Source organism: Cryptotermes secundus, unplaced genomic scaffold, assembly GCF_002891405.2.
Source record: "Cryptotermes secundus unplaced genomic scaffold, Csec_1.0 scaffold196, whole genome shotgun sequence".
NCBI classification, from domain to species: domain Eukaryota; kingdom Metazoa; phylum Arthropoda; class Insecta; order Blattodea; family Kalotermitidae; genus Cryptotermes; species Cryptotermes secundus.
This window is the reverse complement of record NW_019735556.1, coordinates 9,557-21,153: the sequence shown is the minus strand read 5'-3', so window position 1 is coordinate 21,153 and position 11,597 is coordinate 9,557. Positions and strand designations below refer to the sequence as shown.

The 11,597-nt window shown below is 41.8% G+C and overlaps 1 protein-coding gene across 1 annotated transcript; it reads left to right on the top strand.

The window, feature by feature from the left end:
• The first annotated feature begins 2,638 nt into the window (after positions 1 to 2,638).
• On the top strand, positions 2,639 to 8,427 carry LOC111869549 (LIRP-like). Its single transcript, XM_023861171.2, has 3 exons — positions 2,639 to 2,707; positions 4,990 to 5,218; positions 8,127 to 8,427. The coding sequence occupies exons 2-3, from the start codon at positions 4,990 to 4,992 to the stop codon at positions 8,315 to 8,317; spliced, it is 420 nt and encodes a 139-aa protein (XP_023716939.1). The 5' UTR covers positions 2,639 to 2,707; the 3' UTR covers positions 8,318 to 8,427.
• The last annotated feature ends 3,170 nt before the right edge of the window (positions 8,428 to 11,597 follow it).

Below are 11,597 nucleotides of genomic sequence, written 5' to 3'. Positions count from 1 at the left end.
ACATCCATGCCCTGAGTGGGATTCGAACCCACGATCCCGGCTTCCGAGCGAGCGAAGACACTGCATGCCTTAGACCGCTCGGCTACCGTGACCGGCCAATCTGTATTTAGAAAATGTAATTTATATTAAATATCTAACTGATATGTAAAAGGTAAAGCTATCCCTGTAACGGGTCGTGAAGGCCCACAGTGTTCTGGAGCGTCGAGACTCGCATTTTCTAGACAATCGGCACACAGCGGTGAGGTTGTCGGCCTTACACCGGCCACCATTTACCCCCCAGGAAAGCTCATGATAATTAATTTCTGTTGGCGGCTGAGTCGACCCCCATGGCCATAGGGCGGCTGGAATTATTACATAAATTGGAAAAAAAAATCAGTGGCATCGGGAATCGAATCCGCGACCTTCAGACTTGTAGCATAGTGTCTCAACCAACTACGCTTCCGCCTGTCCCCATGACAGTAATTGTTTAAAATTGAATTCACGATGAGTTTATGAGCATAAAAAATTCGGAGAATGTTTGCTACCACTACGTTACGAAATATGCCAAAGTACGAGTTGGTATAGTGACTAGACCAAGAACTGGATGACCGAAGAATAAGTTTCCGGTTCTCATCTGGAGTAATACGTTTTTCTCTCCTTCGCAGCGTGCAGACTAGCTCTGAGGCTAACCACGCGCCTATTTTATGTAGTTTCCTGCCTCAAGGCGTCCGTAACGTGAAGCAGACTACTCACCCCTCTCTAATGCAGAGTTTAAATAATTGGAGCTATACCTCAAGACGTGTTGCTTAGTCAAAGCTTTCGGACGTTACTCCGTCTCTCATCCTAAAGGAAGATTATAAATTGAAAAGTTTTAAGAGCAGCTTGCTGAGAGCGTTATTTCGATCCACTGTCTGTCTGAAACATCACTGAAATTACGTCACATCTTCTATGAGCAACCGTAGAAAAGAAAATCCCTGTTTTAAACGAGATATCTGGTATAGCGACTGAGCCTCCCATCCCATGTTGAAGCTAGAATATCGTAACAATCTAATATTGTCACAAAAAAAAACGTAGCTTTAGTCCTCAAGCGAACTATAGCGACCGAGTGACCGACGCTTGTCTGCGAAGTTAGTGCCAGCATTAGTGATTAGATGGTATCGCGTAGTCAGTGCAACGGATTCCCACGGCCGTTAATTTCGGTTTTCTAGACCGGATCCGCTATTGCCTTGAAATAGCTCCTCAATTATCCTCATGATGCTGAGTGAACCCCGTTCCAGACCCCCTTACTTCTTGGAAAATCTGGTAGCGCCGGGAATCGAACCCGGAACTTCTGGATCTGTAGCCAGGAACTCTGACCACTAGACTGCAGGTGATACAATGACATAATGATTCTGAAAGATGATTCGGGCACAGTGTAAGGGAGAATAGAAATAAGAGGCTGGAGAAAATTGTTTAACGAGGATATTCATAATTGCTATTCTTTAACAAATCCTTCCTTCTTTTCCTTCTCTCAGCACTACAGCTCAGGGTGAGCTTTGTCCTCCTGAACAATCTGTCTCCCTTCTTCTCTGTTTTTCATCCATTCATCCGAGGCTGATTGTCTGGTTTCGGAACAATTTGGTTTTTACGGTGTGAGGTTGTTAGCCTCACGTCCAACCCCCAACCTGGAGGACCAGGGTATCCCTCTTCGTCTGGCTTCAACCCCTTAACTTGTCCGGCGTGGGTGACCCTACCAGTCGCTACGCTACCGCCGGCATAGCTTTCAGGATCTCGGAAGCACCCTAACCCCACCACCACGATAAGGTGGAGACACCATCGGTGGGGATTCTTCAACAAATAGACAATCAAATAACGGAGGATGAGATGGGCGGACAATGTAGCATGCATGGAAAGAAGAGGAACGGATACGCAATTTATTTCAAAGGACTGAATGTAAGATCTCACTTGGAAGATTTGAGTACAAATGCGAAAATGGTATTTGAAAGAATCACAAGGAAGTTTTGTACATGTACGGCTGTGATGTGGGAGTGTACGTGTGAGCCGGATGCGGGTGGCTCAGGATAAGTTCCCGCGTCGCGCTTTTGTGAACGCGGCAATGAGCCTTAGGAGTCCACAAAAGGCGAGTAATTCCTTGACAACTTGGCGACCCTTAGCTGTTGAAGAAAAGAGGATTTTGCTGTACAGCGCTAGTTAATTATTGTTGAATGGTCTCTGTTTGTATACAAAATTTTTCAGCGTATGATGAAAAATGTGCAGAAGGGATACGTGACCTTGACAGGAAAATGTATTACGGTCACATATAATTCGAAATTTATAGAAGACCTGAAATTTTCTACCCAGGAAAGATTTTGAAATTTTGACATATTTTCGTAAACATATACTTGCGGTCTCTTCCCACGGCCATCTCTTGTTCCCTTCCTTCGCTGACAACCATGGAAGAATTTAGGGAGGGACTGTTCCCCCATGTTTTCCCCATTACGTTGTGGGAATATAGCTGGGGACGGACGCGTGGGAGAAGAGGGAGCACCAGAGACGCCACACGTCGAGACGTTTAAACGTTTATTCTTGAATGATTATCATAGTTTCATGATAAGCATCCAGGTGTGAAACCCTCAGGTTTCTTTCCCCCCGGAATAAACAGGCCGAACTCTATATAAGGAAAAGGCATCCCGGAGGCCCTCAACAGTGCTTGCAGGGTGTAGTTTCAAAGAGCTTGTTTGGAGGAAAGGTAAGAGCTAGCAAGAAGAGCCAGAGAGAGTATTATTTATATATGCATAATGTATTAAAATATCTGCCTTATTTTATTACAAATTTAACAAATCTTCGAGTAAATATTTAAAATTCAGGGCAACGAAATGATAAAGTTAGGAAATTACGTAAAGAGAAAAATGTTTCATGCACTTTTACCTAATAAAATCACGGAAGCTATGACGACTGGACATATAGCACTGATAAGAGAAAAATGAATACGTGCAGAACTTTGTTGGGAAGAAAAATCTAAATACTCGTTTGGATGATCGCAGTATTTAGGAATGTTGTTAGACTGGAGAGGGCGGTGGGTCACTATGCTATAAGTGTGAAGGATTTTTTCCGATGATCTAATCCTTCCAGCCGCACTATGGCCCTGGGGTTGACTCAGATTCTACCAGAAGTGATTATCAGGATTTTTCTTGGGGGTAAAGAGCGGCCGGCGCGTAAGGCTAACAAACTTACCGCCATCTGTGAGCCGATTGTCTAGAGAAAATGTGGGAGCTTCGACGTCTCACAACCCTATGGGCCTCCATGTTCTCCACGGCCCAAATTCAACTTACCAGACTACTGAAATCGGATTAGAGTAAAAAAATATGGCAAAGCTGAAGGTAAAATGTGTCGCCCTATTTAACTAAGCAGCACACCATGAGACGGTATTGAGGGGGGGGGGCGTAGCCGTATAGCTCAATAGATTCTTAACTTCGACACTAGATAAATGTGAGTGGTCAGCTTCACGTCCCGGTTGCTTTACTGTCTGGGAAAGAGCCACTGGCACCCATCAGGTAGAAAGCCGGGTGGGCCAAGGGCTTGTTTAAACGATACGGAAAAGACTGCGGAACCAGGATAGCTCAGTCAGTATAGTGATTAGGCTACGGGCTGGATGACAACGGAATTGGGATTCGATTCCCGGCACAAGCACGGAATTTTTCCACCAGACAGTTTTTGGTTCTCCCAAACAGTACTCAGTAGGTTATCTCCGAAGTGGGGTGCAGGGGGTGTAAAGCGGATTAGTCACCTGTACCTAGTACACAGGATAAGAATGCATGGAAGAATAACTGGCTCCCCACACGGCTTCATGGCTTGGTGCGTAATTAAGCACAGTGGAAATTTTACCTTTTACAAAGAATAGTATTCCGAGGCTGTGCAGTGTGACAGCCACCGCGACAAAATGCTAACATTATTTCTGCCAAAAATGGGTATGAAATGTACACGACAGCACCGTATATCTAAGCAATCCACTAACTAAAGGGAGCAGAGTCGTTCTTCAGAAACTAACACCTGCTGACCTTGTCAAGAAATTGCCAGCATGGTACAAATATTATGTTTTTGGTCATTATCAATTGTATTGTCTTTATCTAAAAACACTGCCCTGTTTATTTTTCAAAACACAACGTTTCGGGGACTGGCTTCTGTCTCTGTTCTATCGATTAGGTCCAACTGAATAAGTTTTACCTGAAGATGGAGACAGAATCCAGTCTCCGAAAAGTTGTGTTTTGAAAAATAAACAGGAGAGCGTTTTTACTAGAGACATAACGACGGATAATGTCGGAAACATAATATTTGTACAAATGTACCATCGTCACAAACTTTTAGACCTTAATTTTCCAGCATTATAGAACCCAAAGTTTCATTGCAGTATTCATAAGAGGTCCCTGTCCTGAGCCAGCTAAATTCTAATCCACACCCTCGATGTCATTTATTTAAGATCAATTTGAATATCATCCTCACACATATGCTTAGATCTTACAACCGATCTAGTCCCTTTTGGATTTCCTAAAAGGTATTTGCACGCATTTATCTTTTCTCTCATTCGGGGTACATCCGTGCCAATCTCACCCTTTTTCATTTTATTATTATAATAATATAATGCAAGAAGTATACATTGCGAAGTTCCTCATTACGCAGTTTTCTCCACGCTCATGTTACCTCCTACCTCTTAGATTCAAATACAGCGCGGTCGCATTTTATGGGCGGGGTGCCTTTCAGAAGGCCTCGCATAATTCAAGACAAGTTTCGAAACACGTATATAATTCTTGCTTATTTCTTTGTGATTCGCATTATTTAAAAATTTGCGCATAAAGTGATATTTTTATTAATTTTCTATATATTGCACTATTTCAAATTCGCATTATCTGCGGCCGTACTGTGTTCTCCTGAACTAAGAATAGGACACATTTAGACAATTTTTTGTTGGACTGACGGTCCATTCTTGCTACGAGGGCCTAATGACATATATTTTTTCTTCAATTACTGTCGCAGATGTGGAGGGCTTGCTTCACAGTGATGGTTGTTGTGGCCATGTGCCTCTGTTCACTGGCCGACAGCCAATCTGACTTGTACCAGTTCCCGAGCAAAAGACCAGACAGCAAGAGGTACTGTGGCAGTAACCTTGTGAAAATACTGCAGTTTCTGTGTGATGGATATTACAATGCGAACATAAGCCCAAACAACTATGGCACCCGAGTTGGTAGGAAGAAGTCAATACCAGGTAATTTAAGTGTCATATTACACTTTTTATGCATGGTTCGTTTATTTCTGTATGGAATTAAGTGAAGAAAATTTGGAAGAATTCGATGTTAGCTTGAGAGTTCTGAAAGAATAGACCGTTACGTTTAGATACAATCCATAATACAGAGTGTCTCAGAAAGAATAGACTGTTACGTTTAGATACAATCCATAATACAGAGCGTCTCAGAAAGAATAGACCTTTACGTTTAGATACAATCCATAATGCAGAGTGTCTCAGAAAGAATAGACCGTTACGTTTAGATACAATCCATAATACAGAGTGTCTCAGAAAGAATAGACTGTTACGTTTAGATACAATCCATAATACAGAGCGTCTCAGAAAGAATAGACCTTTACGTTTAGATACAATCCATAATGCAGAGTGTCTCAGAAAGAATAGACCGTTACGTTTAGATACAATCCATAATACATAGTGTCTCAGAAAGAATAGACTGTTACGTTTAGATACAATCCATAATGCAGAGTGTCTCAGAAATAGACTTTTACGTTTAGATACAATCCATAATGCAGAGTGTCTCAGAAAGAATAGACCGTTACGTTTAGATACAATCCATAACACAGAGTGTCTCAGAAAGTTGTAAAATAATCGTTTTGGAGAAAGATATGTAATATATAGAGGGAATTAACTCGCCATTCGTTCAGTACCTTAAAGTTCCAAGATTCCTTTATACTGGTATCAGTGTTCGCGCATGCGTCATCCTCTTGGATCACTAATAGACGTGGTGATGGTTCAGCAGAACTTGAACTGCTTTTTGTGGCTAGCGGAGTTGAAATCCAAGTTCTGGTTAGTGCATGCAGGTTCAGCACCAAGCTACAAATCCATTAAGAAGCGGGATCGGTGTATTAGCTGATTTGTTTCTAAAATGTCGTTAACAAGTACAACAGCGGAAACCGACCAAGAGGACAAAGTTCCGTTACCACTAATCTGTAGAATCCTCCGATCTGTCTAGATATGTGAAATTATTTAATTCAATTGTTTATAGTAAGATATAGGAGTTCGTGATGATGGTATATTAATATTGATTTCTTGGACATTATCCATCGTTCTGTCTTGTATTTAAAACAAACATTCGAAGTCTGGATTTTGCTCCTCTCTTCAGGCAAAAAGTCTATTCAGTTGGGCCCAATCGATGTAAGTAGACCCTATCTCCGGACACCAATTGTTTCCAGATTATTTGAGACTCTCTAAACGTGAATAAGAACTCTGGGGTCACCAACATAGAAGAAAATAACATAAAATATCAGTTTGATTTTTTAAAAATCTATTACTATTTATGTTAAAAATATTTATAAAATATTTCTTCAATTAAATTGAACTTGTATCGGTTTATTGCTAATTAAGTATTAAAAATAATCCAACGTTTCTGATATAGTCAATTTTTCGGCGACCCCCAGAGAAAAGCTTCACGACGCCTTATGAGACTGAGGTTTTTTTTTCTTTAGTGGGGTGGGACTAAGTTTACTCGGTATTGCGACCACTTCTGGCCTATTGTACCAGCCCCAGATGATAGGTGAGAGTGATTGTGGAGCGATTTGTGGAATGAAGATTGGCAGGGGAAACCGAAGTACTCGGAGAAAACCTGCCCCAGAGCCACTTCGTCCACCACAAATCCCACATGACCCGACCCGGGCTCGAACCAGGATCGCCGCGGTGGAAAGCCAGTGACCAACCGCTTGAGCTATGGCGCTGCCATTAGAGACAGCGGCTTACTCTTTGAGATGAAGCTTAGTTAAAGGAAAGTACATCTCATTGATTATTCCAAGAAATTTCTGCCTTGAGTGTTCTATGATTTTTATGTTATGATCGTAAAGAACTAGAAAAACGAAATTAACGGCAGTGGGGATTCGTTGCGCTGACCAAGCGACACCCTCTATTCGCTAAAGTTGGCACCAACTTCGCCGACAAGCGGCGGTCGCTCGGTCGGTGTAGTTCGCTTGCGGACTCAAACCACGGAGTTTGCTATTTTGTATCTTAAGAAAACATGGTAACAAACACTGCCCTTACCAAGACAGTAATTACATTCATCCTCGAAAATCCGCTACTTTCGACTTGCCTAATTTTGTTGGTTGAGGCACTATGCTACAAGCCGGAAGGTCGCGGGTTCAAGTCCCGATGAGGTCATTGGATTTTTTTCAGTTGACCTAATCCTTCCAGCCGCACTATGGCCCTGGGGTCGACTCAGCCTCTAACAGAAATGAGTACCAGGAATTAATTAAATAATTGTCCTGGGGAGTAAAGCGCGGCCGGCGCGTAAGGCTGACAACCTTACCGCCATCCTTGAGCCGATTGTTTAGACAATGTGGGACCCTCAACGTCTCACAACCCTATGGGCCTTCACGGCCTGTTACAGGGATAGGTTTACTTTTTTTTATTACTTCGCATATCCGAATAAACAAATTATTGCCTACATGTAGCAAGTGACTCTCAAGAGGAAACTTATTAGTTCTAGCAGCTAGTGGCCTATTTGCATGTTTTCCTGCGTTCTGTTCCCGTATGTAGATAAAGTACTTAGACTGGAATGATATCCCATACAAAGGGTTTCGTAGGTTGTTTCAAGGTTTCACTTTTTCAGAATTAATTCAAAATAGGAACAGGCCAATGGGCCTAATCTGTCAGAGGGGAAGCAGGAAACGGATATGGCGAAAGTCCCATTTAAACTCCTGAACACTGAAGTGAGAAGAAATTTTAAGTGGGAAATTTAACTGACTTAACCACATTCAAAGTCGATGTTAAATACGGAAAACCCATAAATCAAGGAATACTCAACGGGGCGTTCAATTCCATACATAGATTTATTCAAGTGACAGAGAAGGAAGTTGATCGCTAATATTTCCTCTTTCTATACAAATAATGATTGTATTTTCAGAAGCGGATGATGACCTCTGGCTTCAACTTCAACCTGCGGAAGAAGAAATAAAGTTTCCTTTCCGTCCACGATCCAGTGCTTCAATTTTCTCGCACAGAATGTTCAAACGACATTCTGTAGGTGTCGCCTATGAGTGTTGTATCAACAAAGGTTGCACCGTAGACGAACTGAAGAGCTACTGTGGACGTTAACTATGAAAAATAAAGAATAATTCTAATTCATGTGTCTGCTTGCAAATATACAGTTGTGTCACGGGCTTTTGGGCATGGATATTTAAGAATAAAAATTTATTACACTAAAACATCTATCCTTTATAACCAATTGAGTATAGCAAACCTCATCCAACGACGAGAATATGTCACTTGAAAGGTGTGCACTTTCAGTGAAGACGCGTTGGAAGAACTTCGTGGTACTGAGAGTTCAGCTAAATATTTACGCTCTTACGTATGCTGAATAAAACAAACCACCTTGGTAATACAAATATATATACATATACATATACATAGAAAAGATTAACTGTATTTTATTTGGTACCTTTCGTAATACTATTACGGCATGTCCAACAGACCACTTATAATTGACTTTTCCACTTACGGCAAAAAACAAATCGAATCCGCTTGGGAAAAATCCCGCGTTAAATGAGTTTGCTGTAACAACTTCATTTATTCAAATATGTTTTCATCAACCCAGGTTATACTCGTGTACAGTCGAATGGGATACTCAGCTAACTAATTTTCTTCCGTTACCATTTCGGCCGGGAATTTAAATTCGGTTTTCCAGTCCACTGTCGGAAGGAGAATGAGGTGGACAGGGCATGTAGCATGAATGGGGGAGAAGATTAATGTGTATAGGATACTGATGGGAAAGCCAGAAGGAGAGAGACCACTGGGAAGACCAAGATGGATGGATGGATAGATAGATAGGATGGCTTCAGAGAAGCCAGAATTCTTGCCGTAACTGTAGAGAACAGCATTTTAAAACCTGCAGAAGGAAACCCGGACGATAAACAGCGGAAGTTGCAGTAGGCGTGCGTTCTTAGCCGGGAGATTGCACTACAGTCTTCTGGAGAACCTGGAATAATTCATCGTTTCTCCCCCTACCAGCAATCATCAACCCCATTTCTCTTCCATAAATTATTATGAAAAATGAACTAAAAGAGAAAGATTATATATCAGTAGTGATTACAGGGGAGCGACTCTCTAGTTCAGCCGTGTTAAGCATGCGGTCCCCATAGTCACAAAGTGCGGCCCCTCGACTTTACAGCTAATGGATATTAAAATTTTAGTAGAAATATCTTTTGTAAAGACAATTTTCCAACAGACCAGAAGACAAGAAGTCTCACGGTGACATAAATTAGCAGGCTGCAGGAAATTCAATGTTTTGCTATTTCTAACATAATTTCTTGTGTAATCTCTCTTGTTACATATTGAAAAGCTGTTTGATACTTGTCAAAAATGGCATTCTATTGCTTTTTAAAACTGTAAGATATGTGACTTTAGGTAATTATATTGAAATTCGTCCTAAATAATAAATAGAATTAAATTTCCTTGTATCAAACTCTAATGTATATTTCTATTTTCAAGTGCGGCCCTGGACTATTATTTAGAGGGCTGAGGTGGCCCTCTATACAAGTTGAGTTTGACATGCCTGCTCTAGTTCGCCCTCTATACTACAGTATCAAAAAAAAATACATTGAACAGGCAGGAGGCTTATGTACTAATCGTAAAATCTGAAGCTGGAACATTGTGAAACCTGACCTTTCTTATTCAAGTAACCTAATCATTGCCGAAAGGAAGGGAAGGGAAGGGTAACGTGCCCCAGTTCAAGAGAAACAGGGATATAGCATCGAACAAGCGTATATTGATAGATAATGCTAAGATGTGGTCATGAACCATATGGGAATTCGACACCAGGACACTTGGCAATTTGGTGCAAGCCATACCTGTTCTGACTTATATTATGGAGGTGTCTGATTTGAATCTTGGCCGAAACCCCAACTATCCTGATATATTTCGTGGATTTTCTCAGTTCTACCAGCAAATTCCGGGACTGTACCTCCAACAGATCATCATGGCTTCCTTCCCAATCCTCACATCAGTCACCAATCATCCTGCCGTTCGACTCTATATTGTAAGGTACTGGCAGCGTCGTTAAATAAAACATAAATAAAATATAGTACCAGAACAGGCTGAGTAAAACCACCAAATTGTAAGGATTGGCCGGATACTAGTAGGCATATGTTCCAAACTGAATAATGATTTAGTGGTATAAATTTCGTCCCTCAATCGTTGCATCGCAAAGAACGGTAGTTCAGTCTAGCCCAGTCGTTCCAAAACTTGTTCAGATCGCCGAGCACCTGGATGTCATGTCGCTGTGCGGAACACGTTAACATTCTGATTTTTAATGTCCCCATTCCACCCAGGCAGAGGATAAGATGTCACACTGTATCATGTTTGCGCCTCCCAAAAAATAGTAATATCAATACTAATAATTCTCCCCAAAGATGTCTCCACCTTCTCGTGGTGGTGGGGCTTGCGTGACTCTGTGACCTGGAGAGCTATTCCGGCGGTAGTTTAGCTACCGGTAGGGTCACCTATGCCAAAAAGGTCAAAGGGTACAGTCCAGACTAAGATAGATACCCTGGTCTTCCAGGTCGGGAGTTGGGTATGAGGCTAACAACCTCATCCTGTAAAAAGAATTTTGTTCAGAAACCTAACAACCAGCCTCAGGTCATCATGCGTGGATCCATTCCTATGGCAATACGCATTGGTTGTGGAGACTGGTTGTAGAGGAGGTCAAGGCTTACCCAGGGCTGTAACGCCGAGTGGTAGGTACCTGTAGGTAGGTAGGTAATACTAATAATTCAACTTTTTTTTAATTCAGTTCCTTATTTATTTATGTACATATTCAACAACCAAGAGGCAATTACAAAGTAAGCACGAGCAAAACAGACACAAAAAAACAAAAACGACAACGTGTATTATTTACATAACAACCATTCATTTGATTCAATCATGCCAACCATAGTGGGAGGAGAAGACATGCATTTTTTTCCCCACTGGCTCTGCAGCCCCCTTGGGCCCTGGCTTCTGATTTTCAGTTTCATGATCATTTTACAGACGGTAGGACTCCTTGAACGAGTGATCAGCTCGTCGTAAGGCCTGTACCTAAATACACGACAACACAAACACAGAATAAACACATACACACACCAGACATCTATGTCTTAAGTGGAATTCGAACTCACGATCCCAGCGTCCGAGCGAGCGAAGACAGTACATGCCTTAGACCGCTCGGCTATCGTGACCGGCAGTGTATAAGAATAATATATAAGAATTCAGTTCGTACCTCACAGGAAACAGATCCGAACCCACGAGCCCGGCTTCAGAGCGAGCGAAGACAGTACATGCCTTAGACCGCATGACTGAGAACACTAATCTCTGTGCGATATGATTTGTAAAATGTAACCAC

Excerpts from the sequence above, each read along its gene's own strand:
- LOC111869549 (XM_023861171.2), top strand. The coding sequence starts at position 4,990 with ATGTGGAGGGCTTGCTTCACAGTGATGGTTGTTGTGGCCATGTGCCTC. Across the intron at positions 5,219-8,126 it reads TAGGAAGAAGTCAATACCAG|AAGCGGATGATGACCTCTGG; the intron begins GTAATTTAAGTG and ends TTGTATTTTCAG.